Source organism: Patiria miniata, unplaced genomic scaffold (genome assembly GCF_015706575.1).
Source record: "Patiria miniata isolate m_02_andy unplaced genomic scaffold, ASM1570657v1 HiC_scaffold_5, whole genome shotgun sequence".
Classification (NCBI taxonomy): Eukaryota; Metazoa; Echinodermata; class Asteroidea; order Valvatida; family Asterinidae; genus Patiria; species Patiria miniata.
In genome coordinates this window covers 32,944,315-32,972,296 of record NW_024037072.1, presented here as the reverse complement: position 1 = coordinate 32,972,296, position 27,982 = coordinate 32,944,315, and the positions used below count along the sequence as shown (strand labels likewise).

At 41.3% G+C, this 27,982-nt stretch overlaps 1 protein-coding gene across 1 annotated transcript; it reads right to left on the bottom strand.

Moving 5' to 3' along the window:
- On the bottom strand, window positions 1-27,978 carry LOC119740442 (uncharacterized protein C3orf14-like). The gene is made up of 4 exons (XM_038215756.1): window positions 27,780-27,978; window positions 23,728-23,851; window positions 22,346-22,420; window positions 1-1,176 (listed from the first exon to the last, which is right to left on the bottom strand). Exons 1-4 carry the CDS (start codon window positions 27,833-27,835, stop codon window positions 1,078-1,080), a joined length of 354 nt encoding a protein of 117 aa, XP_038071684.1. The 5' UTR covers window positions 27,836-27,978; the 3' UTR covers window positions 1-1,077.
- Window positions 27,979-27,982: the final 4 nt, after the last annotated feature.

The window sequence follows — 27,982 nt, the reverse complement described above, 5'->3', positions numbered from 1 at the left end:
TCTTGTGGAATAGGAGCTTCACTGCTGATAGTTGTGACAAGTATGTGTACAAAGAGATACCTAAGGAGAATATTAGTCTCATCTCTAGGGCTTTAAAACCATTCAAACAAGAAAACTGTCCAATTTAGAAGAAACACTAATGTCCGAGTCTACGGTATTTCCGGTGAGAATATGTATCCAAGTCTACTGAAACACCTTTCCGGTTAATTTTCCCAAAATTCAGAGTTGAAACATTCCCGCACAGGAATGCTGACATCTTTGGACAACTTTTCCTGGTTGAACTTTTTGGCATCTTTAGGACAAACCCTGGTCCTCTTGCCTGTTGACTAGACACATCTGCAGAGCTGGCACTAACACAGCCTCTCTGGTGCTTTTTTGGGTATAGGTAAAGGAATGTAGAATCTAAATCTAGAATCAGTCATCTAGCTTCAGAGGAGGATCCGAATGGAGCGGTCAATTTCGGGTGACTTCAAACCATGCACGAGAATCTGTCTTCATCCACCAATCAGTATTCCTCTTGGCTTATGGATTAAATCTAATAAGAGTATCTTTTGGATCTTTTCAGTGGTTTCACTTTCAAAGTTGCTCAACAAGGATCCTTTTTAGATGGATGTTCAAGTCAGGTCCCACTAGCTTAGCTGTCTTGTACTCCCTTGGCTCCATACAAATATGACTCCAACAGTGGTACTTCGCAAAAAATGACCAGCTTATCCCGAACCTCATCACAGTCCCTTAAATAATAGAGGGAATGTCAACCTCAATGTTTCTGCCAACAGGTACAGGCCAGCAGAACCCTGAACACTCTTTGGTGCGATGCTAAGAATCTGTTTTTCCTGAGAGGTCCAACCCTGGTGCTTGGGGTACTACTCCAATTTCGTATTAACAAGCCAAGGAAAGGTAACTTCTTTTTCCTGATCTTCTCAGAAGACGGTGTCCAAGTGCTGAGACAGTTCCATCCTGTTTTTTTATTTTGCGGCAGGAGGCATCAGTTGCCCTCCAGTGACAAAACTCCTGTGTGGATTATCACAAGGCACAATGCTTCATTTGTTGGATGTGCGACTTCTTTCTGGCAACCTGTCACCTAGCACTTGGAGGATTACTCCGGTCCTTCTTTGCTTTCTTCACTTCCTCCTTCCATTCTGGCATCTCCTGCTCCACCATGTTCCAGTACTTCTCCTGTTTACAAGGGAAACCAGAGGAAAACAAAAAAACAGTGGATACTGTGAAATGGTTATAATGACAGAATAATGTACAGAATATGTACTGGTGACTATTATGTTAAGTAAGATTTGAGTGGATACTGTGAAATAAGTGGATACTGTGAAATGGTTATAATGACAGAATAATGTACAGAATATGTACTCGTGACTATTATGTTAAGTAAGATTTGAGTGGATACTGTGAAATAAGTGGATACTATGAAATGGTTATAATGACAGAATAATGTACAGAATATGTACTGGTGACTATTATGTTATGTTCCACTTCCACATGTGGTACAACAGAGAGTAAGGCCGTGTCCAAAATGGGCTTCCAGAGCTACGGCTACGTCTATTGTCAGCGCGTCCCCGCGTATTTTCAATGGGGGCAGACCTAGATCTAGCTCTGGACAGCTGATTCGGATGCAGCCTAACTATGGGAGAGCTCGGTCATAGGTCATATTAGCATACAATAGTCCCATTACTGACATTATCATTAGTTGTAGAGTACACTGCCACATTGATTTACATCTGGACAACTTACAAACATGTATTATTTTTTCTTTTTTTTGTGGGGGGGGGGGGGGAACAACTCAAATGCATTGTTCTGAGAAGACAGCTTTTCAAAGATTGGCTTAATTACAGATGGATCGATGCACCTCAAGAAACCTTTCGGTTTTGGTAGCATTATTGCACAAAAACCTAATTAATCGTAAATGTATGCTCCTCTTATCTTCTAACGACTGAGTCGCATAACTTATGTTTTAACGACCTTTGGGCATCATTGCAATTGACAAGGGACTACTACACGTACTACATTCTTTGCTGTCCGTGAAGCATTGTTTCAGCATGATCAAATATCTTCTGAGGTGGAACATAGTTACAATTCAAAAAGATGATGCATTTCTTGGTAGAGGACTTCAATGTTTCCATGAAATGTGTTGGAGATTCACATGTACCGGTACATGTACTATTTTAACCAGTTCGCTCCGGCATTATTTTTGCCGAAAATTTCCATTTTCGGAAAAAAGGCAAAATATTAGCCAACTTCTGATATACAGCCAAACACCACAAATACTGATTTGCAAGAGTCATTTGAACAGTATTTGTACGATATTTCTTGCCGAAACCTCATATTTTTCAACACTCCTGGGTGTAAAACAGAGCGTAAATTGTAGAACAATAGACCGTGCACACCGGCCAATTCAAGATCAACGCACGTTCTGACTCCACAGACTTCACAGACTTTGTGTGTTGTTTGTACAAAAGACACGCAGTGTGTTTGTACAAAAGACACGCGGGATAAGCGTGTGTAGACGTCACTTGGAGGCGAGTCGAGGCATGCTTGAGGTTTTAACCCGTCAGCAGTGTATAAAAACAGCTAGTGTGTTAACACGGCCTCCGACGCCAACTGGTTTAAGGTTGGGCAAACAAATGTGTCAAACAAAAGACATTTTCCAACCACGAAATGTAGTGCTTGCCATTTCACATTAAAACAGATGACTGTTTTCCCACAACTACATCTTTTCCCCATTGCAAATATGTTGTTTTACTGATTTCAAACTAAAAACCTACAGATTGTTACTGGTATTCTTGTCTGTTGCCTAAATACAACTTGCCAGAATGTTAATTTGGACACGCATACAACTTCTGTACCATACTATGTAAATTACACGTATACATGTATGTAAATTCCATTTTTTGAATAGTAATACTATTAGTATGTAATTGTACATACTGAACATGCATAGCTGCTTACGGATTTTTCAAATTGCATGTTCACCATCTGTTGATGTCTTTTTCATATAAAAAGGCCACTCTGATTAGCATTTGGCATCTGCAGGCAAATGTTTGGTTTTACGCACACATAAACTGCACTATTTGTGGCCAAAAAAATATGTATGTCATTAATTGAACAGCTGTTTAGCCCAAGAAATAACTTAAACGTACCGGTACAGTCCATCATTTGCAGCTATCCAAAAAGTAACTGACGCAATTATTGTTGAAAAGCATACTTGGTTTAAAGACAGTAATGGGACTAAACTCCCTGTGAAATTATTCTTTCTGGCAAGCTGTCGTCAAGCTGGCAAGGTGAAACCAATGAAAGAAGGCAGATGTATCATTGAAAAGTTCCGTTAGAAGTTCATTTTTTTATTCGGCGGAGCACGTGCAAGGGTTGACACAATGATGGTGAAAAATGAGAGTGCTAGTGTTGCTGTGATGCCATTTCAGGAAGACACTGTTCAGCTTAGGGGTTTTCTGTTCAAATTGTGAAACCAAAATATGCCCACTGAAAACATTGGTGAGAGATGTTGCTTATTTGCTTACTGTCATGAACTGAAACAACGAATCACCAAAGAAAAGAAAAGTTACGACAGCAAAATATCAAAATACTGGCAACCTTTGGTGCTGAAATAGCTGTAACATTGAGGTTCCTGCCTGAAATAACATCACACTCATGAATATGCAGATTCTCATTAGCATAAAAAACAAAAAGGCACCAAAATACCCTAAAATGGCACAATGAAAATAGAAAATAAGGTTAAATAGGGTACAAAGGTGCATTTCCAAGGACTACATTAACCCTAACTCCCTAGGCCTTTTTGCTAGGATGTAGCCTCAATCCTGCAAAATCCTCCAATTGGCCAAATGGAAAAATTGCATAGCCTCAATCCTGCAAATTCCTCCATTATTTCTTGAAAATGGTCCATGGAGGGGTAATGACCACTGCCTGAATCCTGCAAAATTCTGCGACAGTGAGTGTCAATAGGTTGAGGCCTTGACCAGTGACATCCTGGAGCAGTACGGTGGATTTCAAGCATAAACTAGGCCTATATTTATGCATGGCTGAGCAAAAACAATGCAAGGTCTGGTCCAAGACCTTGACAAAGTGCATCTTATAAAACAGTAACGCACTTTTGCCATGTAAACTCAATCCTCCAAATTCCTCCACTTTGTCAAAGAGGATTTTGAAGGATTTAGGACGGTTAGGGTCAAACCAAAAACATACATTACATGAGCCCTTTAAGCCTGTAATATTTTTGTCTTCATGTGTGACTGAATAATTTGGTATAAATCTTGGAAAACCTTGATGACATGTAAACTGTCTGTTACGGGAATTTTACAAGGATTACGAACCGAATGGCATCAAAAAGTTACTCAAAAGTGTGAAGACTGCATAATACAACTAACAGGGTACTAAAGGAAGAACAAGGGTTTCCAACTCAAATCAACAAAATCCAACACATTTTAACATATAAAAATATGTTTTATATGCATACTTTGTGAACTGTGAATAATGACAGAGACTAAATTTGATTGTTTACATTAACAGTTCATAATCCTCCTGTGCCACAGTGCCCTGTGTGTCTTTAAAATGTTTGTGATGTTCATTCTTTAAAATTCGTGTGACATTAAGGATCCCCCGATCTTTTCAGAACCTCAAACTCATTAGAAATTTGTCATATTATTGCTACCTTCACTATGCAAACCTTTACTTAGGCCAAAAAAAAAAAAAAAATAGTTCTGCTTCTGGATACCCTACCTATTTTTTGGGCGGGAAAATGAGGGACCCCCCCCCCCCCGGAAAACATCAATTACTACCTTTTAACCTTGACTACACACAGACATCTCCATATGATTGTACACACCAAAAAAATTGCCAAAAAAGAAAAATTCTGAAGCAGAAGTAATAGAAAGCAGAAGTGTTTTTTTTATGCCTTTTCTGATATGTGATAGTAAGTCTGTTGTCTGTTCCACAGTGTAGTTTTACACTCAGCGAGAAAGCATTGGAACACAGACAACTCATCAGACGCCTCTGTCGGCAATGTTAGGAGAAAAGACTAATTACTTATTTAGGATTCGGATAAAAATTTAAGCAGGTACAGTATACAAAATTGATCGGCCTGTGAAAAATGCTTCTTCATACCGGTAGCCTTGACCTTACCGCTTTTGAGCATTCTCCTTAAAGTACCAGTACATTGCAATGGTGGAACTCCGAATGAGATTTTACTGTGTAAAGTATTGTACAGCGCTCATGTTCGTCATGAAGTGACGCTCCTGGTGCTCCAATATTACTCTGGCCTTAGCACGGCTGCCATTACGGCGCTCAAGCATTGAAGGAATTTCTTCCTACCAGGTACCCATATACTACACCTGGGTGGAGAGAGGCAATCATGGTAAAGTACCTTGCCCAAGTGCACAAGCACCATGTTCCCCATCAGGATTCGAACCCATGTAACCACGGCACACGAGTCGAACACCGTAACCGTTGGACCACAGCAACCCAATACCTTAAGTTTTGGGACTCTCATACATAAATATAAATTTCAACACTTAAAAACCCGTTCACACGTTTTAATACTACATTCATTTGTTCACAATGGAGACAAGCAGGGCTACATGTAGATAAGAGCTATCCAAAGCATTGACATACATGTACGTGTACACATGTACATTGTACATGCATGCATGAACTGAAGTATTTAGCTAACATAACAGTGTTTGAAATAGGGTTATCAGTTGAAAAGGGTTGACAATTTAGGTCATACTGGTATTTCAAAATTGACCCTTTGTCCTTGCTAAATCATTGTGCAAAGGCGCTTCTAAGAAATTGTTTCCTGGTTCAACCAACCTGATCTTGTGCCACTTTCATAATGCTGATAGTGTACATGTAGCGGGTGCATACCTATGTTCCCCAATACCTATGTACCCTAACCCTAACCCTAACCCCAACCCTAAGGATGTTAGGGAACAAAGGTATTGGGGAACATCGGGTGGACCCCATGTACATGTAGTTTAGTAGAAAACCTGTGACAACTTGTATTTCATGGCTTAGACATGCTGACAATTGCGCTTGCATGAAGATTTCTAAGGTTCAGTAGCTATTTTAAGCCAATTTTGCCCCTAACTTTTGCCTGTACTTTGCTGCTCATACTGCTGATCACGGATTCCCATGACTGCAATCAGCACCATGAAATAAGGCCTCTGACAATTGGAGAGAAAAAAATTACCAAAAAGGTGAATACAGGGTGTCTAAAAAATGTAACTGTTAATCTATAAATATTAGCATTCTCTTTTTGCAAAACTTATCTGCAGAGTCTGGAGGCTTTATCCCATCTTATTTGGACAAATAAGTACAGAGATACAGCTAATTAAATGAAAGGACTTGAATGCCAAGTTGGGCCACTTGGTATCTAATAAAAGGCATTCACATACGTCCACCACATAAAAGGTAAAGAAAGTGGCCCAAACAGATGTTGACAGTGTTTACAATTTTTGCCGTAACTTTTTAACAAAAGGTCCAAATCACACAGAACACAAATCCCGTCAAGGGTAAAGAAACACTCTTTCGTCTTATTTTACACTTTTTTTACCACCCCCTCCCCCCATAAAAAAACCCGAATTAGGTTCTTCAGCAAAAAATGCTGTTTGACTGCTACATTTTTTTTTTCAGACACCATTTACATGGCACAGGAAGCTGCTTGAATAAAAACAACAAAATCTGAAAAAGAGTTTAACCCATCACAAACTGTACTACATTGTATTACATTCGTTGATGAATCCATTAAACCATTAAGTGCTCAGGCAGTTTCCAGCGTTACACTTAGTGATATGAATGGTGGTTTGGGGATGGAAAAGCGACTAATGGATTAAGATGTTAACAATTACATGTTGATGTTGGTATGTATTGTGACAGCTAAATTATGCCAAATGTCAAATGTCAAATACATGCACATGTACCAATACATGTACATGTACCGGTACATGAACCATTTAAAATTCAATGAAAACCATGCACACACCTTTGCAAATATGCTTAAATAAACATGGGTACAAGTCAGAAGATGTTCTGCAAAGGAATATGTCATCAGGAATTAATTATACGCAATAGGTAATGAACAATTTTAGAATTACACAAGGAGGATGAGCAGAAGTATCTAAGGCGCACAAGTAGGGCCCGATGTTACAGAGAGGTACGGTTATACAAAGGCATGTGAATGAATAACCAGAGACTCTTGGGTTTTGATATTTCACAATATTTTTTATACCGAACAATACTGAATGTTGTTGTTAAAATACCAAAATACCGAAAAACTTAAGTATGCATGGAATATAAATATCCTCTTTTAGTGTTCCCTCTAAAATGTGGCCAGATGTGTGCAAAAAACCCTTTAGAGGAAGTAAAAGGAAGAAAAACTTGAACTGCAATTGTTTAAATTATTAGAGGTTACGGTATCTAGACTATAATAATTGGGGTTTTTGCTTACTAGTCTTTTCAGCAGGGCCTATATGAAGTTCTGCTGATGCCACCTGGGTGCAATTTGCCTATTATTACATGTGCCAATAATTTTTTTGTTTATGACGTATATGTATGTTCAAATGTATCTGGTAATACCGCATGTCGTGGTATTTTTTTTAATTAACAACATACGGCACCAGGGAGTCTCAAAATCAAAGCGAGCAAGGTGAGGTCTAGTATTTTATAATGTCTACAGGTACACGATGTACATAGTGCATGTACCCCGTCCACAATGAATTTACAATGCACACACTGAAGGAAATACAATGGAAGTTTGATGTAGCTACAGGTGCCAGTGGTGTATCCACATGTACATAAGAGGGGGCATGGGGCGAAGGGGCGAAGGGGCGAAGGGGCATAGAGGGGGGCGGGAAAAAACAGGCCCCCAACTCGAGGCCTGTGTCTCCACCCACAAATTTGGGGAAGATTGTGTTTGGGTTATAAAAGTTCCCTCGCCAGGAAAATGAGCTGAAGCCTCTCTCCAGTGCCCCTGCCCTTGCAAATTGGACCCCAGTTTAGGCTTCTGTCTGCTTCACTTGTTGCTCTGCTAGCTGCCGTTCATATTATTAGCCCCTCGGCAGCCACGTACATCCAGCCGTACATTTTCAGAACATCTGCCGGGACATCAAACAGATCTACATAACATGTACCCGATATGTTTGTTTTTAAAACAAAAGCTGAGTAGCTTGAACTTTGTAGCATTATACGTGTGTGCATTGACAGGGTTACTCTGGTTGTTTAATTGATTTCCTTTTCATTTGATTTTCAAAGATGGTACATGTAGTGTAACTGGGAAACGTCAATGGAAAATTCAATATATGTGCCAATAAACCAAGCATGCAACTGTGAAGTCACAAAATAAGAGGCAATTCCAAGATTTAGAAGACAATGTTGTTCACTTATTAAAGGCAGACATGTATTAAAAGAAAGACGACATTGGCAGATCAAAGGATATGTGGTAGATAGGGACTATTTAAATCCCTTCAATTTTATCAAAATGTTGACACTTTTATTGTTTAAAAATATGAAGATAGCCTATGACAGGAAATTGACTCCAACAGGATTTGAACCTGCACAGGATTTTTTTTTTATAAAATCGTTGTTTCCTTCTAAAGCTCTGGTTTTGTCCCTTCCCAAATGGGCATTTATTGATTTTGACCGAAACCAAGTCTTTGCCTCCCCCTTCCTCCCTTCCATGAATGGGAAAAAAGAGAGAAATGTCCCACCTTGACCAGTGATGTGGATTGGTGAGATCCTACGCCTGCTTGAGACTGGCCAAATTGTTTGCAAAATTTGGACATTTGAAACATTTTGGAGCGAATGTGTTGGGAGATTGGACTACTGCCATCGTTCGTAAGGACTCTTCTTAGACTCTAATCGATGGAAAAGAAATACACAAAAGCTGTGTGACTGAAACCAAAATCTATTGGGGTAGACCTAATAAGTAACTCTAACGATAAAACTCAACACACTTAGACGGCCTCATGTTCAGTTCCTCAAAGGCAAATGACAGTGGTACAGAAACAAACAAGTTGGGGACACATCCAAGATCAAAGGGGACGACGAGAGGCCATGGGGCAGGGGAATAAACAAGGAGTGTTCCAGCGGTTGAAAATCAAAGTGGATGAAGAGAGGCCATGGGGCATGGGAAGGAACAAGGAGTGTGCCAGTGGGTGAAGATAAAAAGGGATGAAGAGAGGCCATGGGGCAGGGGAATGAGCAAGGAGTGTGCCAGTAGGTGAAGATCAAAGGGGACAAAGAGAGGCCATGGGGCATGGGAGGGAACAAGGCGTGTGCCATAGTGGGGGAAGATCAAAGGGGATTAAGAGAGGCAATGGGTCATGGGAAGGAATAAGGAGTGTGGCAGTGGTTGAAGATCAAAGGGGATGAAGAGATAGAGGCCATGGGGCAAGGGAATAAACAAGGAGTGTGCCAATGGTTTAAGATCAGAGGGGATGAAGAGAGGCCATGGGGCAAGGGAATAAACAAGGAGTGTGCCAATGGTTTAAGATCAGAGGGGATGAAGAGAGGCCATGGGGCAAGGGAATAAACAAGGAGTGTGCCAATGGTTTAAGATCAAAGGGGATGAAGAGAGGCCACAGGGCAGGGGAAACAAAGAGTGAGCCAGCGGGTGAAGATCAAAGGGAATAAGAGAGGCCATGGGGCAGGGGAAGGACAAGGAGTGTGCCAGTAGGTGAAGATCAAAGATGATCAAGAGAGGCCATGGGGTAGGGGAAGGAACAAGGGTTGTGCCAGTGGTTTAAGATCAAAGGGGATGGAGAGATGCCATTGGGCAGGGAAAGGAACAAGGGGTGTGCCAGTGGGTGAAGATCCAAGGGATCAAGAGAGACCATGGGGCAAGGGAAGGACAAGGAGTGTGCCAGTTGGTGAAGAAAAGATCAAAGAGGATCACCAGAGGCCATGGGGCAGGGGAAGGAACAAGGAGAGTGCCAGTGGGTGAAGAGCAAAGGGGAGGAAGAGAGGCCATGGGGCAGGGGAAGGACAAGGAGTATGCCAGTAGGTCACCTACTGTAGGTTAAGATCGAAGAGGATGAAAGGAGGCCATGGGGCATAAGAATGAACAAGGAGTGTGCCAGAAAGTGAAGATCAAAGATGACCAAGAGAGGGCATGGGGTAGGGGAAGGAACAAGGGGTGTTCCAGTGGTTCAAGATCAAACGGGATGAAGAGATGCCATGGGGCAGGGAAAGGAACAAGGGGGGGGGGGCAGTGGGTGAAGATCCAAGGGATCAAGGGAGGCCATGGGGCAGGGGAAGGACAAGGAGTGTGCCAGTTGGTGAAGAAAAGATCAATGAGGATCAACAGAGGCCATGGGGCAGGGGAAGGGACAAGGAGAGTGCCAGTGGGTGAAGATCAAAGGGGACGAAGAGAGGCCATGGGGCATGGGAAGAAACAAGGTGTGTGCCAGTGGGTAAAGATCAAAGATGATGAAGAGAGGCCATGGGGCAGGGGAAGGAACAAGGAGTGTGCCAGTGGGTGAAGATCAAAGGGGACGAAGAGAGGCCATGGGGCATGGGAAGAAACAAGGTGTGTGCCAGTGGGTAAAGATCAAAGATGATGAAGAGAGGCCATGGGGCATTGGGAAAAAAAAGGATTGAAGGGGGATATAAAAAAGAGGGGGGGGGGGGGTTGTAAAGAGAGGGATGATGCAGGGGGAAGGAGCAAAGGAGCGTGGCAGTGGATGAAGTGATACAAAAAAACCTAATAATATTCAAGTTTGGCACAATTCTGGAATGTGGGTCGAATTGCTCCTTTGCAGCCAGTCACCTCCACATTCTGTATGACAAACAATCCTCAAAACGATACTTGATTACAGATGTGCATCTATTCCACCGCTCAATGGGTTTCCTGGGCACATGCACTGAGTGGGCATCGTTAAATCTCTCCGAGTGGATTTGGTGACTCATGTGCATTTCTGTCTGGTTCCCATGACGATGAAAATGACATGTATCACCATCAGCACTGCGTCCATACGAAAATATTTTCTATAGCCATTATGTGTAGTGACACCGGTACCAAGCTTTGCAAGCTGAGATTTGCCAATATAATGTGTTTATTTATTTATTTATTGATTACATTTCTTTACCCAGGGTATGCCTGAACAGTTCACAACATGTACAAATACAATACATTACAAATACAACACACATTGTAAAGCAACTACCGGTATTATAAGGCCAAATTTTTTTTTATAGTTCTGCTTCCTGTTACCCTACCTACCCTATTTTTACAGCCCCTACCCTAATTTGTTTTTGGGAAAAGTGAGGGGAAAACCCCGAAAAGCATCAATTACCGTAGGCCTAATACCATTTACCCTTGACTGCACGCAGACACCTCCATTTGGCCTAAATATTGTACAACTACAAAGAATCAAATTAGGTTTTTGCCCTTCACCGACGTTTAAACACTGTATACTCAGTGTGTTACCTCCCGAGTGAAAGTTGGAAAAAAATCACTCGGTAGGGACTCGAACCCACGACCTCCTGCTTTCTAGTGCAGATGTCGAACCAGCCAACCGATCCCATTAGCTCGGTGGTCGAGTGGTAAGACATCTGCACTAGAAAGCAGGAGGTTGTGGGTTCGAGTTTCACCCGAGTGATATTTTCCAACTTTCACTCGGGAGGTAACACACTGAGTATACAGTGTTTAAACGTCGGTGAAGGGCAAAAACCTAATTTGATTTATATCACCCCGACGCAACATTCCATCTTATGATATTACAAAGAAACAAGTACAGTTTGAAATGACATCGCTAACAGACTTTCCCAAAGGCCCAAAGTGAAATAAGTGAACACGAAGAAATTGGACATTTCTTGTGCTATCAGGAAATATATTCTATTCATTGGCTGAGTATGGGAGGTGCGAAAAGCCTGCAGAAAACCGTTTTGGGAGAAAAACAGGAAAATTCCCAACCAGCTCCTTATTTTCGCAACCATGCCTCCTTATTATGGCAACCATTATGTTCAATACTGCAAACTATGTACATTTACAAATCGACTGGTTAAAAACTAAAACTAATTAAGTTATACAAACAAGAAAATCTACAACAATCACACTGTTGACCCTTCAACATCATTATCTGCATGTAAATGTACCCTTCCAAAAGATACATGTAGCTGAATACCGCTAATTGAGGAAATTGAAACGGCGTACAGTAGGCCTAATCCTTTTGAAACTATGTAATTGAACCATGTGGTCGTGACAAGGGGAGCTAAAATTTGGGGAGAATAAAACTACTACAATAGAAACCGACCCTGTGATGAGCGAGCATGCTCAATCACAGGTCATATTTAGTCATAACTCTTGACAATGAAGTCTTGGAAAAGCACAATGCACTTGCATTGTGCTGCAAACAAAAGTTCAAACCTGAGGGAGGAACACCAACTGAATGCACAGCCAGGGCAGCTTATTATTGCAGTGGCTCAATGAGAACAAAAATGTGTTTCTTGAAACTAGCTAGGCAAAACATGTTTAGCTTCCTATGGAGCGGGCATGCACTGTCGTTGGATGATTGGGTACAAATTCAGAAGTCAGAATAACCAAACCTTTAATTTATGAAGACACAAGGAAGTAAAATAACTTGAAAATTGTTCTTATCAGCGGCTTACACCTTCTACCATCTTCAGCAGGAGAAAAATAAGGACAAGTGCTTTTATTTCCTTGTTTCTTTCAGAAATGTATTGTTTACTTTTGATATTGTCTGCCTGAATTGGACTCAACTTTGGGCACACACAAACGTTACACAGGGAACTAAGGGTCATCGTATTTTGTGTCATTTCCTTCTTTCATTTTAACACTTGTTTTTTTTTTTCTATTTCATTTATGCTCCGTTGTTCTTAATCATATTTACCCTGGCTTCTTTTGGTAACTGCTCTCTGAATTACGCACGTCTACTTGGCCTGATAACACGTGCAAATGTGCCGAATTGAGCTCGAGAATGCAAGGAAAACGCTTTTAGCAAGCACCAGACTACATTGTAAGTAACTTAACACAAGTATCAAATTGATTGATATAAGACGACTATCTCTGAATGCTGTCAACCAGCAAAAGCTGAGACGAATTCTATCTGCGTTGACAAATATTCTTGACCAAATACATAAGTATCGTACAAGGATGACCAACTTCGAAATTGAATGACAGCCTAAATGACTAGTTTGATTTTGTTAAAACTTGTGAAATTCTTCTCAGACGAATTGGAATATTAGAATTGGTGAATTGGAAAGGAAAGCGTTTTAAAATTTCTGGGAAAACCTATAGTCTGCCCGCTCACTCTGCATGTCAAACTCAACAAAGGTAAATCTCTGGTTCATTTTTTTTCCATACACGTGTTGACATTCACAAAAATATGGAAAGACGGTGCTCCCTGTTAGACTGTAGAGTCATACAGTGTACCTGGTACATTCCTGGTACATGTACAATGTACCGGTGGATCAATTCCAATTCAATTCAATAGACATCTATTTCCATACATTGCAGAGAAAATTATGAACACAGTATAACTACAGGTAAGATAATTAAACAAATATATGGAGGCCAGAAAGCAAAAGCCTGCTACGGAATGGCCCCACTAGTGTGGTCGATTGCTGCACTGTATCTCTGGCCACATGCCAGGTTCTCCCCATTACTGAGGAGTTTCTCAAAAAATTACGCAAGTTTCCTTACATCTGGTTGTATTCTATGATGTCTAAGCTGTTCTCCTGTTGAATGCTTAGGTGTCCTAATATCCAATTTTTCAAGAAATTTAGGTATCTTTTTGGAGCCCATATGCACGCGAAAATCATCTGTTGATGGCAGCCATTTTGAATGTACCGTCAGAAGCGAAGACCCCAAAGCTGTGATGTTGCGTTTATGCAAATCGATCTTGTCACTCAGGCACGCCAGTTGCGAAGTGACGGCTGTTTTCTGTACAATCTCTCAACCGACAGTATTATAGCACGCAGCAATAGTACAGTATTGGTGAATCAATTGTACAAGGAACAGCCGTCGCATGGCAACTCGCGCACCTGAGCGACAAGATTGATAAACGCGACGTCACAGCTTTGGGGTCATCGCTTCTTACATTCAAAACGGCTGTCATCAACAGACAATTTTCGCGTGCATATGGGCTCCAGAAACATACCTCAATGTCTCGAAAAATTGGACATTAGGACATCTAAGCATTCCAGAGGAGAACAGCAGAGACATCATAGAATACAACCATATATAAGAAAACTTGTGTAATTATTTGAGAAACTCCTCATAGTAGTGAGGAGAACTGGCGGGTGGCCAGAGATACAGCGCAGCAATATCGCAGCCACACTAGTGGGGCTATAGTTACGGAAGTCCGATAAACTGTATTCTGAAGAATTAAATAAGAACAGTAAGTACTATATGTTGAAACCAAAAGTAGAACTACACTCCAAAAATTGAAGCGTTTAATTCCACACCCACATGAGCTCAATAAGCATGATAAGCAACCACACCCCAAAAGTGCCAAATCCAACACTCCAATTTATGCTAAATGGGGGATTCTGCCAACCCGAAGTAGATCTTGGCCATTGAGTGACGAAAAAGTATGACACTCAGTGCATACATAGAACAACTTACATGTACATGTAATATGAACATACCCAAGAAATATCATGAACCCACGATCAGAATTTTAGGGTTTTGATATCAAAAGATATTCAAGACTCGAGGCTAAAAAGTCAGGAAAGCTCGGGTCAGGAAAACAAAGCAAGGGTATCGCGGAACAAGTTGAGGGGGGGGGGGCAGATTTCAACCCCCCCCCCCCCGCCCTTTCAGGGTTATGGAGTGCTGTGGCCTCGTGGTTAAGGGCACTGGATTCGTGGTCTGTGGGTAAAGCTGCAGGTTGTGGGTTCAAGTCCAGCACGGGGTCATGGTGCGTGTGCCCTTGGGCAAGGCACTTTGTCACTCATTGCTTCTCTCCACCCAGGAGTAAATGGGTACCTGTGAGGGCAGAGATGGTTATTGTGACTGAATTAGCTTCCTTGGGCCTAACAGGCTGCATCGAGCTGTATACTCCCCAGGGAGCCGAGGTGGTATTTGGATTTTGGAATGTTTAATTGGCCCAATGATCAGGGGTAATAATAATGTAAAGCGCTTTGATCTTAGTTAAAAGCGCTACAGAACCTGTTATTTTGTTAAAGGAACACCCAAGGGACTTAAGTTGCATCGCCAGCCAAACTCTGGAACTGCTGATCATATTTGGTTTTTAGCATTTAGCACAAAACCAAATTGCTCTTTTCAGAACAAGGAGAAATAAATACTTTAACATCCCTCATTGTGTGGGAGAGTTATTCTTTGTGTATGAGTCATAAACAAACTCAGTTTACAATGTACATGTACAAGTTATGGCTGCAAAATTCCATTGACCACAAATTGTGATTTATGGATTGCTTGCAGTGTGCACTAGCGTTTCCTCCTACCGTAGCTTGTTGCGCAAACTCCAAACACCGAAACAGTTGGTTTTTGTGACAAAGGTACAGTGACAATGAAGTACTTGCATTAGTAATGAATCATATTACATACATATGTGGGTCCAACTCCACTCACTGAAACGGCAGGTTTTTGTGAGGAAGCACGGTTTCAAAGCCGCCTCACTTCATTTACATGTAAAAAGGGTAAACCTCATTGTTGGCCTTAACACGCAATGTGTTGTGCTATGGCCTTGGAGTCTTTGCAAAATGATGAAATCAAATGTGGTCTTTTTTTTTTTTTTGAATTTAATTTCTGCACAATGTGGGCGCCATTTTTGGGCAATAGCTTTACAGCGCAGTTTAACGGGGGCGTCTTAGGCATTGAGGGGATCTGATAAATCATGATAAAATATGTATCATCCAAATTGTTTATGCTGTCATTGGAAAATCTAGCTGCTGCCGTTGATCATGCGGCACAGTTTCATCTCTGTTGTGCATTAAATAAAGAAGTGTATTCAAGTGAAAAAAGCATCAGCTCTAAATTCTTCCCACAATAATTTCTGCCGTGATGATGTCACCATATTGGAACATTTTGATATTTTCACCACATTCAAGATATAACAGAGGATTTTGCGGGATTGAGGCTGTATGCATTTTTACATGGAGGCAGTTTGAGGATTCTGCAGGATTGAGGTTGCCTCCTAGCAAAAACGTCCATGTAGTTAGGGGTGATCATTTGAATTTTCCTTGTTGGGGACCTGAGTATATCTGCGCTCAACAAAATCGACCTGAACACACAGCAGGCTTTGCAAGATTTGTGAAATGCATGGTATCACAAACCAGCAAGATTTTGTAATTTTTATGAGGCTAACACACATCTGTGTGGAAGTGCAGTGCCACAATGCAAAATAATTCACACAGGCAAATGCCCGCATTCATACATTTTTCTTTTATCGCCAAGCCTGCAAGTTGTAACAGCATGCAAACACTCTGATTCTAAACCAACAGACCGTGACAAGTTCAGGTAAAAAGTCACACACAATAGCCCAACTATTATAACTTCATGTACAATGCACATCCCGTGTACATGTATGCAGATCACTGTTAAGGCCAAAAAAAAAAATAATAGTTCTGCTTCCGGTTTCCCTACCTACCCTATTCTGACAGCCCCTACCCTAATTTTTTTATGGGAAAAATGAGGGGAAAAAAAACACCTAAAACCATCCATTACTAGTACTACCTTTTACTCTTGACTGCACGCAGATGCCTCCATATGATCGTACACATAAAAAAATGCCCCCCCCCCAAAAAAAAATTCCCTACCTGCCTACCGTATTTTCAAATGCCATGTAAATGCCAATAATTTGGCCTTATTCCTTTACATACCTTATTTCAAATATTGGTAACCTGACAATTAATTAATAGTAATTAATTTCTCACGGGGTAGGCTGGTGCCAGCCAAACAATCAATATCGAATTTGCTGAAGAGCATGGGGAATACAACTTAAAAAAAAATTTCAAGTTTTCCTCACAAACTAACGAAGTTGTGAATTTATACACAGGAACATGTTTGTGCGGAATGGGAAACAAAGCAAAAATGAAATAAAATTAAACATCCATTAAAAATACAAACAGAACGTGGCTAAACTGAACAAACAACTACCAAATAAACAAAAATATTACAGTCAACAGATGTTTGAATCCTATTGCACTATTAGTTACCATGGTAATATTACGGATACCAAGAAATATTCTGCATTCATTTTGCATTAATTTCTATGCATTAAATTTGCATTATTTCCAACCATATTTTTATCAGTTCTGGATCCTCCCATGCGAGCTTCTAATTTGCATTTTAGTTTTATTACCCTTGCCATAACAGATGTGAATATATTACAATTATTAAAGGGAATATATACATCATTTGCTTTTGCTGTAATTTTCAGAAATGGATGGAATTGGGGGGTTGGAAATATAAGAGAGAGTTTAACTCGGCCTCCGAGACGATGTTTGCTCATGAAAGGATCCGAGACCGCGGGCTCCCGCGTTGCCAAAATTGCTCCACGTCCGTGGAAAAATGCGGAGGGTGTCTTCCGCCGAGTCAGACACTTCGGGTGGTCCTGATTTTCCCGTACGGACCGGCGATCCGTTTCGTCGATTTTTCGTGACTGCGTTTTGCGCAGGAATTTGCCGTCGTGTGCGCTTTCACGTTGACTGCCTGGCCGCCCCCTGTGCTGGCTTTTCTGCGTGTCTAGACTGTGCGAGGTCAGCGAGGTCAACGTAGGGGTTCCGTTTACGTGTTCTACTCGGCCGTTCTGCAAAAGCGTTCACCAAACGGTTGTATGGGGTGACCTTGGTAAAATATTTTTTCTCCATGGTGCGTGGCCACCAAGTGTCCCTATTCTTTCATATGCTTTGCTTGCCGCCCCTGCGCTGAGTGCAACGAATACTCAGAATGACTACACATTCATGACATTAGTATGCCTTACGCGGTCTGACCAATCGAAAGTCTACACTGCGTAGTACTTCCGGGCTATGCGTAAAACCGTCGATGGCAACGCGTACTGCAGCCTGCTCCACACCCTGGAAACGAGGTTGGGTCTGCGGTGCTCGCTATTTGAAGCGCAAGCATGTGACGTGATATAGTATAGTGCTCTGTTGCTTCCACACGTGTGTTAATACAGCTCCATGCTTCCACCAAGGCTGAGCGTTGTGAGTTCGCTGCCCGCCACGTATAAGTGGTATAATTCAGTGTTGCGTTATAATTTCGGGGGCCTGTTTGGGATCAACGAAGGATCGATGCATTGCTTCAAATATTGCGATCTTAAACGCAGTCACAAAAAAATCGACGAAAAAGTGTCCGACCCGGCGGAAGACACCCTCCACATTTTTTCCACGGACGTCGAGCGATTTTGGCGTCGCGGGAGACCGCGGTCTCGGATCCTTTCAGGAGCAAACATTTCCCGGAGGCCGAGTAATTAAACCCTGCTCTTATTTAGATGGTTGAACCAACTTGAATAAAAGTTGAATCGACTTTTTCCTCGCAGACGGTCTCGCAAATTATAATTAGAAGTTCAAGTTTACGTTTTTTGAAGAGTCCAATACTGAAACTTAATTATGACCTTCCTCCATCATTCAGACCGTTTTTAATTTTATGGTAACACTCAACATTTTCATTTCAAATGACACCTTCACGTTTTATTGCATTATGATTTATTGTCAAAACTGTACAATCAGCCTTCGCCTGTGTACTACAGTAACATTTTCATGTTTTCCCAAATGCGACTGCCTCACAAAATGCCAATACAGACCAACAGGAACATTTACAGGCAGTTGCCATGGTACATAATTATCATGTGAAATCGACTGGGGACAGGTGGAACCCACCCGCACCCCCCCCCCCCCCCATTTTAAAGCGGGGGACATTGTTTGCCCCCCCCCCCACTTTTTCTTCCCCGAATAACAATTGTAGCCTACAATAATGATTCTATTGTTCAGAAAAATGTAGCTGATTCAATCACTCCAAACTCAAAACTTTAAAAGATGATCTTTTGCTCAAACACGGTTTTAGTGGTCAGAAATTGTCTCAGATCACACCACAGAAATTGCTTTTCTATAACCGCATGTCTCCCCAACTATATCCCCCATTTACATTTAACTCCCAACATTTTCATCCCCAACACTACGCCCTACCCGATCTATGATCGGGTAAATCAGCTTGTAGCAAATATAGTTACATTGACTTTTTTGAGGTTTTGGGTTCGAAAATGCTATAAAAACCAAGAAAACAATCATTTTCCTGTAGTCTGGTTCCCTGACTCCATTTAAGAAGAAACAGAGCAGTTTACATACACTGGGGAATTGTAAGGTCAGGGAACCAGTCTAGCTGGCTTGTACCCGTTCATAGGTGTGTAATGGATTGCAAACAAGTGCGATGGTCAACTGGGGCCAGTATTTGAAAAAAAGCCAGTTTTTCCAACGCTGGTCGGCCGATCAGCGTTGGAAATTGATACAAAAATACCACTTTTCTTGAAAATGACAGTATACCAGGTGCCATGATTTGACAGGATGCTTTACACTGTCATTCACTAACAGTCCAGCAAGGTATTTCAAAATGATTTGGTAGTTTTATTTTTTGATGTTTGCAAATGTTGTATTTTCCCTTTAATGCAATGGTTCACTGAACACTGTTGATGACACAAGTCTGTTGTTGACAGTGGTGTGTGCAAGATCAATGACAGGAGCCCTCTTGTGGTCCAACTTGTCCAATGAATGAAAACTGACTGCTGGCATGTTTTGAATTCACATTTTGAGTAAACCCCCATAAAAAAAACAAGTGATCTACGGACTGCATGTGTCGCCTTTTTCCGCGGACAATCTCTATAGTTATGTTCTTAAAAAGAGTGAAATTTTGTGCATTTTTAAGTGATGACATCCAATTTTGGAAGTGTTGTTGTGAACCCCCACCCAAGGATCACTCTAAGTTACATGAAACTCCATCAAATTCTGTCGACAAAGAAACATTTGAAGCATATTTGAACAATGACCTCTAATGACCCCTACATGACCTTTGACCTCAGTAATCCGACGAAGAATTGTGTCTTCCCACCCAAGGGTCACTGCATCTAAGTTTCATCAAAATCCATGAAAGCATGTCAAAGTTATACATTTTTTTTCAAAAACTCAACTGAAACTTTACCATGTATGGTCATCCCAGCAGATGGGAGTTCTGGGGTACTTCCATTGTTGTCCTTTTATTCCTTTTCTTTAGAATATCACCTCTGGGGTACCATTTTTCTAAGGGTGAGTAGTGGGGTAGCATTGTTCCCTAAACTTCCCTTTGTATGAGTACCCCACAAGTAGCTGTCAGAAGTACCGACGTACGGGTCTACGGTCATACGATCATACAGAATTTAGGACTAGTTGGTGTCTCCCAAAACTTCATTTAGGCGACACAAAAAACAACCTTATTACCAAAATGATTTGTTAACTTAGTTTTCAAGGTTTTCTTCAAATATTCTAATTTGATGGATTCTTGCTTTTGTGAAAGGGGTTCCCAAAATCTCAATGTGGACCGCGGTCCGATTTTGAATAGTGGGAAAGGTTTAGAGTTGATTTATTATGAGTCACATACAGATCCTAAGTTACAAGACATGCAGGAATTAATCCTGATCAATTCTGGCACTTGAGTTGCCCAAGCCAAATTGTAGGACTAGAGAATCTTGTTATTTGTAGCTCACTACCTTTTGTGCTAATAATGTACATCCAGAGATCAGCTTTCTCATTCAAATGTCTCCAATACAATTTCCTTTATCTCTAACTCATGAGTTTGGACATTCTGATTACGGGAAATGGGTCATTTAGGAGACATTCCCGTAGTCTTGTGCGCAAAATGTTTCCGTCTTTAATGTCAACTAATCCCAATTTTACCTTATCCTACCCCAACGAATTTCGGTATATTTATGTCTTGGACCACGAGCAATCGATTTAGACTATTTGCGACAATAAAAATTTGCCTCTAAATAGGAGCTGTGGCATTAGGGAGACCTTGGAATGTCTCTCTCATGTCCGGTGTCTCCCTAAGGTATAATTAATGACGACAAAATGTCTCCCAAAGGTATCATTAACATGGTTTCTTTCCCCATTTTTTATATGAGTGTTTTTAATGACTTCTAGAGGTTTCCTTAACAACTACATAACCAAGAAGAGCTGCTGTACATAAACATGATCTGGTACACGGTACCCTGTGGAGACATGTGCACAGTAGGGAACAAAAGATTGTATATGTCTCCACAGGGCAATTTCTATAGATGAACACGTCTCCACAAGGTTATCACGAAAAAGATATATGGATTTTACTCCAAAATTAGGAATTTCCAAGGTGTATTGATCCATCGCAAATTGAAGTATATTATGTAAGGGATGTTAAGTCCGAATTTCAGCCCAGGAAATTAATTCTGGTAAAAGTAGGAGACTTTTGGAAGTGCACTTTCAAAACTCAAACATTTTATTACACAAGAACAAAGAAATGACTCCACAAGGATACAAATTCCAGTATGTATGTACGGTACATGTATGTGTCTGTTTCCAAGTTTCTTGTTTTTTTTGCTGGGCTATTTTACAAATGAACAAACTTATTTCATCCAAGTCAAATGGTTAGATAGTCTGGTTCCCAGACCAAAAGATTCTGACTATTCCTGATGAATCTTAGGTCAGGTAGCCTCCGGTAATACATTGTATTACAATTTAAGTCACGTGACTAAAACGGGAGGAATTCCTCCTTTTTCTGAAAATTTCGAAAGTTTACCGAATTCGTTTCGTCGACAATCGGATAGTGCCCGAGTATTTCCGAGTATAATATAGGTTTAATTAACTGCTGATTGCTTAGGCCTATTAAATATTTTTTTTAAAATGAGTTGATAATTAAAATTCATTGCTTTCATTCAGAAAACTTGAAATTCAACGAAAATTTTGTGCATCAAATATACTCAGATTGTATGGGCGAATTTTTCGCTGCGTCATATACAATTTTGAATTTGACGACCGTTACTGAGATTTTCCAAAACTCGGTCTTCATTCGGCTCCGCCTGCTAACAGTGCTAATTGGGTGCCGAATTTGGAAGATTCCAGATCAACATAAGTCAATGTTATCTTACAGAAACATCAAACTGTATTATCATAACTGTATGATATTACGAAGCAAGTGACTTATTTAAAAATTTGATCAGAACATTAAAAGCTAAAAGTGATAAAGCGAAATCTGAACCGAAGTCGAGCTTTGAAAAAGGGCCGTCAATGTCGTCATGTTTATTTTTAGCCACGGAGGCTGCCTGACCTACAATTTAGACGTGAGCGTCGGGAATAATTGTCAGGTCTGGGAACCAGACTAATGGTTAGGTTGAATTACCTTGAGTGTTGTCAGAGTCACAGACAGGGGTCTGGCTGCCTGTATCTTAGCATCAGTCTGGCACTGTACAATCTCCTGTATCAGTAAACAAAAAGATCAACAGTTGATCTTTTTTGACTCACACAGATACCTCCTTGATTCTTCATAAAATTCCCCACATTTTGGGAAAAAATCCTGGACATCTCTCTCATCCTGTCTGGCACAGGATGCTGAGAGTCAAAGGAGCACTGTACATGGGGCCAGGGATGTAGACGAGTCCATCACAAGTCCATCACATTAAGGCCTCCAGTCCAAACTCAAATCACAGGCTATTTACATGAGCTTTGACAAAGGCACTTCTTTAACATTGTTCATCCACCGTTTCTTGTGACTGGACTTGTGATGGACTTGAACACATCCATGCATGGGGCTTGATCACTGATGCCCCTTCAAAATTGATGAAGAAGAATATGTACCATTGGTTTTGTGCACAGTGTATCAGGATTTTGGAATATCCAGGGAGATTCCTAGAAAAAAAGGAAGAATGGGCCAATTAGAATGCCATGGTCCAGTCACTGCGGTGGACTTGATTCCAAAACACTTTTAACCCTCTGCAATACCTGCCTTTTTCAGAATAAAATATGAATGTACCGGTATGAATATTTGTTGTAACAAGAACATACAGTTCCCTCCCCCCCCCCTCCCTAACACATCCATTTCCAGGTTAACCTCGGAATAGAAACTGAAAAAAATAGTTGGGTTGTGGGTCATTCCATAAATTTGGGGTCCAAAGTGTCACATTTGTATGTGTCCCTGTTACACCTGACCTGTGTAGTTTTCCATTCAAGTATCATTAACATTGACTTCAAACTATTTTTTAAAATTAGTTTGGCAGGTACTTTGCCAGCTTTACATAATCTCTCTTGGAGATAGTCATGGAGTGTCATGGCCTAGCGGTTAAGAGTACCAGACTCATGCTCTGGTGTTTCAGAGGCAACAGTGGCGTAGGTTCGAGCCCGGGCCCGGACACTTGTGCCCTTGAGCAAGGCACTTAACCATAATTGCTTCGGATGGGACGTTAAGCCGGAGGTCCTGTGTGCCTAACGCATGTAAAAGAACCCAGTAACACTTATCGCTAAGAGAAGGGGTTTGCCCCGGTGTTTCTGGCCTCCTAGTTATACTCTAGTTATACTGGCATCCTAGTTGTGGAAGTCCTTAGGAGAAGAACCAACCAAGTACAAAGATAGAAGGCATTAAAGAGTGTGTCCTGAATTACAAAATCTTACACATGTCAGATGGAACAGGGACACGACATATTGAACCCCAAATGTATGGAATGACCCTTGTAATACCACATGTAGCTACTTTACATAAAAGAATACATCTAGTACCCTAAGCCCCACCTCTATTAAGTCCTGGTTCCTCTGTTTAGCCTGGTTCCAGTGGTGTGCCACCGATGCACTTAGATCTTGGCTGTCTCCAAGACGTATCTCTGCCTGCCTCAATAACGCCTCACGCCTGGCCAATCTGTTAATGTATCAGCAGGAATAATTCTGTCATGGAGCATACTTTTTGGTACATACTGACAAAGAACCCAAACTTCTTTTCATGAAGGAACAAACGGGAGAATACTTCACCTGATCCGCCACTTTAGAAAGTCAGGCATGCCAAATCAGGCATGCCAAATTGGGCCTGCCAACAAGCTTTGCAACAAGCAGTTCAGGCCGCGCCTGCCAACAAGCATTGAACATGAGACTCACACATTTTAGGTATATTCTTACGCTCTCACGCACACATAGGATTTCTCAAGCTAAAAAAAAGAAAATAATTGACTCCAAACTCAAAATGATGTTTAAATTATTATCTTTTGCTGACAAAAAGAAATGGTTAAAGAGGTCAGATATTGGATTTTTTTTAATAAAGGGAAATAAAGTCCGAAATTGTAAAATGGTCTGATTCCCATCTTGTGAATACGAAGTTACAACGATAATGTTGACATGGAGCTAGACCCGTGAACGTGGCTTGTAAACTACGCCACGCTCTTGTACATGTTCGAACCAAGCGAAATCGTCCTTCCGTGACAAAGACTGAACATTGCCTTACCGTGTGATAAGTATTCACATATCAAGCTTTCTTGAACATGTTGAAATCTGCTTTTAAGCCAAATCTGGCATTTAAACGATATTCGAGGTAAAATCTGGCAAGATCTCGACGTCCTGCAACCTCCTCCTGATGCATGTGATTTACCACGTGATACATTCTGCGGATAATTTGGTATCGCACTGACGCTCCGGGCACTCCTGATGTCCGGATCATAAGTGCGATTCAAAATTATTAGCTGCGTTTATCACGTGGTCTTGTTATTGGCCAATCATATGCGCCACATGAAGCAGACGGGTAGCTCGGAGGGCTCCGATAATGTTGCACGCAAATGACCCTGGGTACTCATCCAGGGTCATTTGTCAGGGTCACTTGTCGGGTTAAAATCTAATTTCTACATGTTCGTATGGGTCTTCATTGATGGCAAATTTTGTCGAAATGACACATCCTGAACACGCGGACAGGCAAATTTAGATTTCTAGGTGAGTACTCAACATCCATACGAAATTATGTATGGCGGATCGATTTCGCTAGTTTCGAAAATACACAACAGCATGGCGTTGTATACAACGCCACGTTCACGGGTCTAGCATGGAGCCAGACTAAAATTTGTCACTGGAAAATGTCTAAGAACAAAAAAACAGTAACTGCGCATGTTCAGTGCATATCCGGCAAGCTAATGGTTACTAAAGGTTTGCTGTCTCCGGCTAAATATCGGCAATCGTGTAGTGTAGGGCCCCTGTTTTGTTTTGATCAAATTAGAGTCAAAAATGTTTTTTATTGCTCAAACATCTGAACCAGAACATCACCTTTACAATCAAAAGCAGACTTTTCTCAATTTTAATGACACCCGTTTTGCAATTTCCCTCAAAAAATCAAAACCCTGCCCTGTATCTATGACATACCGGTTTATTGAGAATGTCGCCAACTAGTTTGGTAGGTCCAATAATTTTAAAGTAGATTTTTGTTCCCTTATACTTATAATAGGAACCGGGGTAATCCTTACTTTTAGGACACCTCTATTTTTTACAAGTTCTGTTCAAAACTGACTTTTGCAGATGACTGTCCAGTACCAAAGTGACTTTTGCAGGCTAAAGCAGTCTTTTTTCTTCATATAAACTCATGTTAGTACTTAGTTGTAATTTTGAAAGCACTTTCAAAGAAAATGTGACTTTCCTACCTTCTTCTTTTTTCACAGTCAGACGTGCATGTTGTAGTTCTCACACGCATGAAAGCCCTACATAATGAATGCCCAATGCTGATTGGCTGCTAAAAAAATAATAATTAAGATGTTTATTTTTTATCAGCCAATCAGCATCGAGCTTTCATTGCATCGAGCTTTCACGTTTGCCATCTTGGTTTTTGCATGGGTTTTTGAGTCTGTTTTCTGGTTGTCATCGTCGTCTTTTACCCCTCAATTTCCCTCTAAAATCAAAGCCCTGCCCTCTTTCCACAAACTTAAACCTGCTGATACTCAAGAAGGTGTCATTGCCAACTGTTCAAATGTGTCAAGAAATATCAGAATGTCACTTTTGAGTGTCATTTAGTCAGCTGTTTTGGTGAGTCTTTCCCTTCCTATATAGGAACGGGGTCCTAAAAGTAAGGATTACCCTTAATCTTATGGTCTGGGAACCAGACTAAAAATAAATAAGTTAGTCTGGTTCCCAGACCAAATGATTCTGACTAGGCCTATTCCTGTATCTTTTGGTCTGGGAACCAGACTAAAAATAAACAAGATGTTTATTTTTTTATCAGCCAATCAGCATCGAAGCTTTCATGTTTGCCATCTTGGTTTTTGAGTCTGTTTTCTGGTTGTCATCGTCGACTTTTACCCCTGAATTTCCCTCATAAATAAAAGCCCTGCCCTCTTTCCACAAAATTTAACCTGCTGATATTCAAGAAGGTGTCATTGCCAATTGTTCAGATGTGCCAAGAAATACCAGAATGTCAATTTTGAGTGTCATTTAGTCAACTGTTTTGGTGAGTCTTTCCCTTCCTATATAGGAATGGGGTCCTAAAAAAAGTAAGGATTACCGGAACCGGGCCCTACACTACACGATCGCCATATCCACTGCCATTATCATTAACCCTAACCGCCCTGAATCCTCCAAAATCCTTTTTGCAAGTTGGAGGAATTTGCAGGATTGAGGTTACATGGCAAAAGTGCGTTGCTGATTTCGGAGTACGCACTGTGTCAAGGTCTTGGGCCGGACCTTGTGTTGTGTATGCTCAGCCATGCATAAATTTAGTCCTTGATTATACTTGACATCCTCCGCACTGCTCTAGCCCCACTAGTGTGGCCGTCGGTATGCTGCGCTGAACCTTTGGCCACACACCGTGGTACCGCGCGCTACTGAGGACGAAGTTTTTCATAAAATTCAGGGCAGTTTCTTACATTTTCAGTTTCTTACTTTCTTATGGTTGTATTCTATGATGTCTCCTATCACTTCTGGGATGCTTAGCATGTGCTTAGGTCTAATGATGTTCCATTTTCCGAGATATTCTTCAATCTTTCTGGAGTCCATATGCACTCGTGAAACGTCTGGTGATGGCAGCCATTTTGAATGGGACAAGAGATGACCTCAAGCTGTGACGTCGCGTGTATGCAAATTGCTTGTCGAGCGCGCGAGGGCGCGAGTTGCAAATGCGACGGCTGTTTCCTGTACCATGCATTTATCGTCAGGGGGCCACGTGCACCGATCTCTATTCAGGATCTACGGCACAGGAAACAGCCGTCGCATTTGCAACTCGCGCCCTCGCGCGCTCGACAAGCAATTTGCATAAACGCGACGTCACAGCTTGAGGTCATCTCTTGTCACATTCAAAATGGCTGCCACCACCAGACGTTTCACGAGTGCATTATGGGCTCCAGAATGATTGAAGAATATCTCGGAAAATGGAACATCATTAGATCTAAGCACATGCTAAGCATCCCAGAAGTGATAGGAGACATCATAGAATACAACCATAAGAAAGTAAGAAACTGAAAATGTAAGAAACTGCCCTGAATTTTATGAAAAACTTCGTCCTCAGTAGCGCGCGGTACCACGGTGTGTGGCCAAAGGTTCAGCGCAGCATACCGACGGCCACACTAGTGGGGCTACGCACTGCTCCAGGATGTCACTGCCTCTGCCTCAGCCTATTGACCATGTTGACAGTCATAGCCGGAGGATTTTGCAGGATTCAGGCAGTGGTCACCCCTCCATGGACCATATTCAAGAAACAACGGAGGAATTTGCAGGATTGAGGCTATATGCAATTTTTCCATGAGGCCAATTGGAGGATTTTGCAGGATTGAGGCTACATCCTAACAAAAAGGCCTAGGGAGTTAGGGTTAAACAACACATGTGCTTACATTTCTTCGTGTTTTTCATTAAGTTCGACTTCCTTCTGCAGCAATCTATCTGCCATGTCTGTGTGTTTATGCTTGGTGTATGCACACTTACAAGCTCAAGATCAAAACATGAGAGTTGGAATAAAAAGACATGATTTTGAAAGGCAGCTGAGCTACGCTTGTGAATTCTCAAAAACTACATCATTTCAATTGGACTGGTTCCT